Raw genomic sequence first — 8,462 nt, 5'->3', positions numbered from 1 at the left:
TGTGTGTGTGTGTGTGTGTGTGTGTGTGTGTGTGTGTGTGTGTGTGTGTGTGTGTGTGTGTGTGTGTGTGTGTGTGTGTGTGTGTGTGTGTGTGAGAGAGAGAGATTGTATGGAAGTCGATGAGAAAACTCACTTGATTCATCATCTCTGTAAACATTATAAATAGTAAATATAAATACAATAGAAATAGAGTTTATGGAACAATTTTTATTGTCAATCAAGGAAAAACAGATAATCGTGAATAAGGTCAGTGAATGTCACGAGTGAATTGGAAAAAGCCGTCTAGATGGATAGATTTTAAAGGTTTTTTAGTAGTGGTATGGTTGGGCTGGAGAAAAGAGTTCTTCTAGAGCCGACCCATGATATTCAGACATCTTGGTACTAGCTGGAGTCCTCGTGTGTCAGAGTGAAACGGAAACCGCTGGCGGAGACGGACGTTTCCATTCCCACTCAGCTGGCAGTGATCAGACCTGGACGGAGCTCCATGGCTGAGTCGGAGCGTGGGCGGCGTGGAGGAATTCAGCCCCGTCATATTTGGATTTTGATTATACGTGATTCTTATGGGAAGTACGCTCACGGTCTGGAACCTCGGGGCTTGTGACATCACATTCAGGCTCAGCCGTGTTAAAGCACACTGGGGTAATTAGAAATCCACACTGGGTCATTATTAATCCCGTCATTAAATCCAGACTCTTTCTAAGATCCTGCATTGATGTGATGCGTTGTAGTGACCATCAGTGTCTCTGACTAAAGGAGACTCAGTGTTTCCAGCTTTTGTTGCCTTATAAAGCTGATGGTTTATAGTCGGGATGTCAGATTTGATTTATTTGCTTTTGAGAAGAAAAACGTGTTTGTTTCTGAAACACGTGAGACGAGATAAACTTGCAAAAGCAAAAGAAAATAAAAGATGCAGCGGCAAACTCATTGTTTCAGTGGAGGATAAGGAAAGTGAACCATGAACTTGGTTTATTTTTTGAAAGCTAAATTAACCAAACTGACATTCCACCGATTATTGGCGCCAATATTCAGCATTTTATGGTTATCCGGCCATTTTTTAAGCCGATAAAATCATTTCATTTCAAATTGCGGCGTCACTACTCTCTGGCCTTTATTTTATTTATTATAACGTTATAAAACTATTTTATCTATTTATTTATTTGTTGTTTGGTTGGTCAGCTTCATAATAAAGCAGCTTTTTTGTATTCAGGTCACATTAAAGGCTTCTGTGAATCAAACACTTTAAGGCATTTAAAACAAAGTTTTGTATTACGAGTGTGTGTTATTCTAAATCGACACATTTTGACACTTTTTTTTACTCAAATATCAGTTATCGGTCCTCCTAGATCCGTAATCATAGGCATCAGCCCTGAAGAAGACACATGGGCAGACTATGAACTATCAGCTTTTTAAGGCAACAAAAGATGGAAACACTGAGTCTCCAGCTTCCTTTTCCACTCTAGAGACCCTGACCTCTGGTGGTGTCTGCCTCCACACCTCACCTTTACTGTCACCCTTGTTAAAGTGTGTGTGTGTGTGTGTGTGTGTCTGTGTATTCAGTGACAGCGGCCAGGTGAAGCTTCACCCCAGTCTGTTCCTGCTGCTGCTGGTGCTCAGCCGACTCTACCCCCCGTCTCCCATGGACGGGTCCTCCTCCCCCTCTGGGACTTCGCTCCCCTTCGTGCCCTTCATCATCAGGTGGGTGTCCCAGTGCAACACACACCACACACACACACACACACACACATCATAGATCATCATAAACGTGTCCTTGAAGCAGAATGCCGGCCCGTAGTGGCTCCAGGAGGCGACTGTCAGCGGCTCCTCCCCCGTGTCATCGCTGCCAGCCGGCCGTGTTTGCAGTCGGTTTAAACAGAGTTTAAACAGAGCCGCCGGCGTGAGGACGCTGTATCGGTGTGAGAGGGTCACACAGCTGCTGATAAACCCCCAAACCTGGTTTCTCTGAAGTGCCACGCTTTCTAAGTATAGAACCACGGCCAGACTAAACACCTGCAGACTAAACACGCCGTGTTTTCGTCTGTGCAGGTGCTTCTCCGTCTCTCATACAAACTCTTTGTGTCTCCTCGCATTGTTGTTTTACTGTCTTTCTCTTTTACAACTCCCGAACATGTTTGTATCACCACGATGAAACAGGTGGAAAGTATGAAACCTTTAAGATGTTAAATGTTTCTGCACACGAAGGAGGAGGAGGAGGAGGACGGCGTGGTCGCCCGGCGGCCGATTAGATAGCTTTTATCTGAAGCCGTTGTTTGGCGGAGGAGTGAACCAGCGTTCCAGGCGAATGGGAAACTGTGGTTTCAGGCTGCATTTCTCACATTCCTGAGACGGACAAATATTATTGGTGTTTGTTCACCGCGGCTGCAAATAGAAGTGGAGCTTGTGCTTGTTGTGGTCTCGTCAAAGACTCCCAGTGAACTGACGGAGAGGCTAAGTCACGCCCCCTTTTCCAGCGTGACCTCCGGCTTCGTGCCTGATCGATTTCAGAGAGAGAATAAATAAACTGGCTCCACCCGGAGACGATGGATGAAATAAATAAAACAAGTTTCGAGCCGTTTCAAAATGATCTTGAGTCTCGAGATGAATTTGAATCAGACTCAATCAGCAGACAAACAGCTGAATGAACTGATGTGGTGGAGCTGCTGATTAATGATGTTATTTAATAATAATAATTAATAATAAGAGCTTTTATAGTGCTTTTTTAAATTTCAAATTATTTTAATTTAACATGTTTGTTCGTCTCTTATTTTCCTCGTCAACTTTTTCAACATAACACACGTTTCAAAACGGGTTTCCGAATGAAATCTTCTAAAAACACGACTCTGTGGAAACTAGCAAAAACCTGGTCCCCATGGAAACGGTGACATCGGGATCTACGACTGCATGCCAGCAGTTGTGCGTGAGTAAGAACACCGGATTACGGAGCTAACCCGTCCAAACAAAATGATCGTCACCAGGTTCACGAGAAGGGCTCTCACCGCCACCTACTGGCCTGGCATGCACACTGCAGCATTTAAGCTTTGTTTGTGTGTTTTCAAAACAATGTCGTCTAAACGTGGAACAGTTTTAAACACGCAAAGGAAAAACGTTCCCCGTTTTTAGCGAGACCCGTTGTCATGGAAACGTAGCCGTGTTCCCGAGGTGACGGAGTGAAGTGGTTCATCCCAGACGGGCTGTAAACGTCTGAACCATCTGGAGCTGCAAAGCTGCCAAAACAAGCCCTAAAATCAGACGCTTGTGAAGTCATTAACAGACTTTTTATTTGAATCTATGTAAGTTACCCCCCCCCCCCTTTGAGAGGGCAGTTAACGGGTGGACAGCTTGAGTGCCGATTCGCCGGCTGACTCGTCATCAGAGGAGCTATGCTGCACACACCAACACCCAAATGAAGCTCACATGTGGGTTAAATATAGACCGACCCCCCCGACTCATCCTCCCCAGACGAGTGTGGACGTGTCCCCACCCCCCCGCTCCCCCTCGTCATGTGATCCGACCCGGACACCTCTAGGGATCAGGTGTAGCTGGGCTCCTGTGACGTTGACGGAGCATCGGGGCCTTTTGAGTTTCAGCTTCTCTTCCTCCAAACAACCCGCCGGATCACCGTCTTTACGACCTGGCGGCGGCGGCGGCGCACACCTGCACGGATAGCGGTGGAGACGTTGTTCATTCTACGGCTTGTCCTCCGCCTCACTCGAGTGCTGAGAGAGTGATTTATGTCCTGTGATATGGAGTCCAGGCGTCTCTCTCTGCCTTCCTGTCTCGTCCTCGCTGACTCGTATCTCGTTTCCTTTGAAAGGGCACGCCGAGGCTTCAGAAAGGACACTGTCACTTCCTGCCCAACACACGCCGTACATTTGTTGCTTTGACGCGCATTAATGGTGAAGAGTGAAACGTTTTTGTCCCACGATCAAATGCATTTTATTTTTAAGCATTTCCAAGAATAGCATAAACTTCATTTTATTTAAAAAAAAAGTAATAATAAAATAAATTTTAAAGAAATACAAACAAGATAATAACGGAAAACAAATAAACAACATAAATTTGCAAATAAATGTTTGAAAAGGAGGAGGAAGAAGCACTTAACTTAAAATCTAAACTATCTATAAACTATCAGCTTTTTTAAGGCAACAAAAGATGGAAACACTGAGTCTTCATCTCTCTGAGCTCCGCCTCCTGAGACACTGACCCCTGGTGGCGTCTGCTGGTCGCTACAACACACATCAGCATCTGGACATGAGCCAACACGAATGTCTGGCTTCCATGTATTCTGGTCTGACAAACACGTTAACTCCTACACGTCGTGATTTGACTGTCAACGTCGTGTTTGGCGACGTCGTGTCCACGTGAATAAATAAATAAAGCCAAATGATGTCACCGCTTCCCCGGGCTTGGACATTCCTCAACGACGGACCTGGTTGTTGGTGGTTTTGTTTAGCTGCTGTGCTTCAGTCGAGCCTCTGCTGCGGTGGGAAAGCATTCTCCCGGCTCCGCTAAACGAGGCCCAGATGAGTCTGGTCCACTCCAGTCAACCAACCGGTCTGGGTCTGACCCCACAGGGGCCACCCCCCTTTCTGAAATTACACCCTTCCAAACTGTCATTTCCTTTCTGCAAAAGTGTTTCAGTGGGACAAATTAGCACAGATAGTTAACATATGGGCCCCAAACGGGGGGGCGTGTGTGTGTGTGTGTGTGTGTGTGTGTGTGTGTGTAGATGTACAGGCGTGTAGCGTTCAGGAATGCAAACTGTTGTCTGTGTTTGGCACACGGGTTGGCTGTCTGGTCATAGGTGTGTGTGTGTGTGTGTGTGTGTGTGTGTGTGTGTGTGTGTGTGTGTGTGTGTGTGTGTGTGTGTGTGTGTGTGTGTGTGTGTGTGTGTGTGTGTGTGTGTGTCTGTCTGTGTGTGTCTGTGTGTGTGTGATGATCCCAGCAGGTGGAATAACATTTGTTGACAGCTGACTCGTGGCTCCGACAGTCGTGTCTTTGTTGAGGTCCGTACTGGTTCCAGGTCTCTGACTCAGACCGGCCGATGACTCTTAATTCAATTCAATTCAATTAAAACACGTCAATAATTTCTTCTGGGTCTTCCTAGCCGCATCTCGTTTCATCTAATATATATATATATATATATATATATATATATATATTATTATATAAAACCATCTCTAACACTGTGGGTTAAATGCCGTCCCAGTCCGGTTCCAGGTCTCTGCTGGGCCCCCGTGGGACTCCAGAGACCTTGTCCCTGTGGGACCTCCAGAGACCGTAACGGGCCGTCAGGTTATTTGAGGAGTCGACCTTGACCTACGCTGAGCTGCGCATTTGCAAATAATGGAGAGAATTCTGCTTAGATCATCTCCTTCCTGTCTGACCCTCCAGATATGTCTCCTCCTCCTCCTCCTCCTCCCCCTCATCCTCCTCCTCCCCCTCCTCCTCCTCCTCCTCCCCCTCATCCTCCTCCTCCTCCTCCTCCTCCTCCTCCTCCTCCTCCTCCCCCTCCTCCTCCCCCTCCTCCCCCTCCTCCTCCCCCTCCTCCTCCTCCTCCTCCTCCTCCTCCTCCCCCTCATCCTCCTCCTCCTCCCCCTCCTCCTCCCCCTCCTCCTCCTCCTCCTCCTCTCATTCAGGTGTTGGTCGTGTCCTTCCCCCAGCTCGGTGTTGTGACATTGGATAAGGAAAAAATATCAGCTCGTAAACAAGGTTAATTTTAGCACCCAGAGAGAGAGACAGTCAGACAGTCAGACAGACAGACAGACAGACAGTAAAACTGATAACAATGGTAAATAATGTACTTAAACACAGTAATTCATTATGTTTCATAAAGAGATGAGTCGTGATCTGATGACAGCGCAGCTTCTCTTGTTCCTGTGATGGTAATAAGTGTGTGTGTGTGTGTGTGTGTGTGTGTGTGTGTGTGTGTGTGTGTGCGTGTGCGTGTGCGTGTGTGTGTATACAGATGCGGCCGCTCCGCCGTGTACCGGACCAGAGAGATGGCGTCCCGGGCCCTCGTCCCCTTCGTGCTGCTCACTCAGGTCCCGTCCGCCGTCCAAGACCTGCTGCAGGGGCTTCCTGCAGAGCCCAGACCCCCAATCCAGCACAACCAGGTCCATGGGACCCTGCTACAGGTCTGCACACACACACACACCCTGTCCGTCCCACACAGAGCGAGTCCAGACGTGGAGCCGTTATCGCTCTGTCATCACACTCTGACAAACACAACCAAACAGTCTGACACTAATATCAACACACACACACACACCAGGTCTTTATACTGAACACCACCGATGGGGGTCGGCGTGGGGGTGCTGGTTTGATAGCGGTCTGACTGCAGGGTTTGATAGCGGTCTGACTGCAGGTACTCCACTGTTGGTGGGGGGGAGGGGCTTCAGGAGGAGAATGGTGGATCTCAGTTTGCTTCCTGTCATGGCCGCTATGTGTGGAGCTTCCCCAGATGTCAGCTCCATCTACTTCCTGTCCGTCTCTGTGACTTCCTGTCTCCCCTGTTTCAGAATACGTCTTGGTATCCTCCGTATGGTCTCCTCTAGCTCCCCCTTGTTTCACTCATTCTGTCTCCCGCCACACAGAGCGATGTCATTGGCTGCTGGCCGGCCTCATTAAGGAACTCTGATTCAGGTAGAGTGTATCTGCAGGAGCCATCTCCAGCAGGTGTGTGTGTGCAGGTGAGGTTGCAGCGTTGTGGAGATGATGGGGGCAGATTATATGAGAGGGGGGGGGCTGTCACAGCAGGAGCTGTAGACCTGGTTCTGGTCTACTAAGTGTAGTGATGGAGGTCTGCAGCCTGATGAGGGATCATCAGCATCATCAGACTCAGAGATGCTGTGTGTGTGTGTGTGTGTGTGTGTGTGTGTGTGTGTGTGTGTGTGTGTGTGTGTGTGTGTGTGTGTGTGTGTGTGTGTGTGTGTGTGTGTGTGTGTGGCCTTGGGAGAGTCCATGTGTTTTATGTAAGCAGATGTTTGAGCCGGAGGGAGAACTGACTTCCTCTGTTATTGTCCGACTGTAAGTGGGAGAATGTGGAGCGTCTGGGAAGCGTCACAGCTACCGCGGCGGGTCGTACCACCGCGGCGGGTCGTACCACCGCGGCGGGTCGTACCACCTCGCCGACTCTCTCACATGGCGGTCCGTTCTTTACTGTCACACTTCTTATACGTCACCGCCGACAGCGGGACGTTGGTCGTTAGAATAGAAAAGTATAAATCCGATAAGTTTGGACCGTCCACGGTGCTGGAAATCCTTGAAAACCCTTGAATTTTAGTATGGTGTTTTCAAGGTATGAAAGGTCTTGGATGTAGACTAAAGGTCTATAAATGTGTGTTGTATGTGATGACATCTATGATAGAACAGAGAAAAGAAGATCTCCATATTTGAGGGACTGAAAACAGCATTTTGTGACATTTCTTTATGAAAAATGACTTTTGATGATGAACAGATGATGAAAATAGTTGGTGATTATATTTCTGTGGATCTGTTAGTGGAATTAGTTTTCCTTTCATTTGTGGTCCTTCTGTAAAAAGCTGTCTCCAAACATCATGTTGGTTGTTTAGAGGACAATAACATCTAATTTAATGTGATGAACAAGTGACAGAATAAGTAGACTGAATACTGACCATTGGATTGATACAAATATGGAGTTTACCACAGCTGGAAGGGGCTGGAAAAGCATGGAAATGCACCTGGAAATGCTTGAAAAGTGCTTGAATGTGACTTTGGAGACAGTGCAGGTGTGTTTTTAGAGTCACTTGGACTTTCTTTGAAACGTTCCACTTCTTTCGTGCATTCAGACAGGAGGTGAGGGGTTTCCCAGAATGCATTTGGGGCCGATGCGTTCCGCCTCTTTCCCTCTCCGGGCGACTCGTTGGCCGCGTGATGCCACACAAAGCTCAGCGCTCAATGCCGGAGTGTTGAGTGATGATTTGGATCAAACTATAAGAAATGTGCACATGAACGATGAAGCGTGACTCCGTCCTCGGGGCCTGAATGTGCCGGAGAGATTCATCCGGAATGAAATGATTTCTCTGTGTCATTTTGAAATGTGACACGCAGACAGCAACCCTGCAGCGTTGCCGGGACAACGGTCTTATGACAGTATTTGGCAGGGGGACACTTACTGTAGGTTGTCCTTTAAAGGACCGTACCAGTCTAGTTCTGACCCCCTTTAAAGGGCCGTACCAGTCTAGTTCTGACCCCCTTTAAAGGGCCGTACCAGTCTAGTTCTGACCCCCTTTAAAGGGCCGTACCAGTCTAGTCCTGACCCCCTTTAAAGGGCCGTACCAGTCTAGTTCTGACCCCCTTTAAAGGGCCGTACCAGTCTAGTCCTGACCCCCTTTAAAGGACCAAACCCGACACCACACAGAGCCAAATGTTAATACGCCTTGAAAAATAGTTCCTTCCAAAGAACTGAACTGGGATAGACCGGCATTAAACTGACCCGGCGA

At 47.9% G+C, this 8,462-nt stretch overlaps 1 protein-coding gene across 1 annotated transcript in view; it reads left to right on the top strand.

Annotated features, from left to right (window-relative positions):
- thada (THADA armadillo repeat containing) overlaps window positions 1-8,462 on the top strand; it is a 63,004-nt gene that overhangs the window by 29,439 nt on the left and 25,103 nt on the right. Inside the window, exons 27-28 of the mRNA XM_084021497.1 lie at window positions 1,558-1,695; window positions 5,966-6,134. Of these exons, the coding sequence (XP_083877623.1) occupies window positions 1,558-1,695; window positions 5,966-6,134 (307 nt within the window). The remainder of the gene's footprint in view (window positions 1-1,557; window positions 1,696-5,965; window positions 6,135-8,462) is intronic.

The sequence above is a fragment of the Eutrigla gurnardus genome (genome assembly GCF_963514095.1).
Source record: "Eutrigla gurnardus genome assembly, chromosome: 11".
NCBI lineage: Eukaryota > Metazoa > Chordata > Actinopteri > Perciformes > Triglidae > Eutrigla > Eutrigla gurnardus.
The sequence above is the reverse complement of the archived record's forward strand: the minus strand, read 5'-3'. Positions and strand labels throughout refer to the sequence as shown.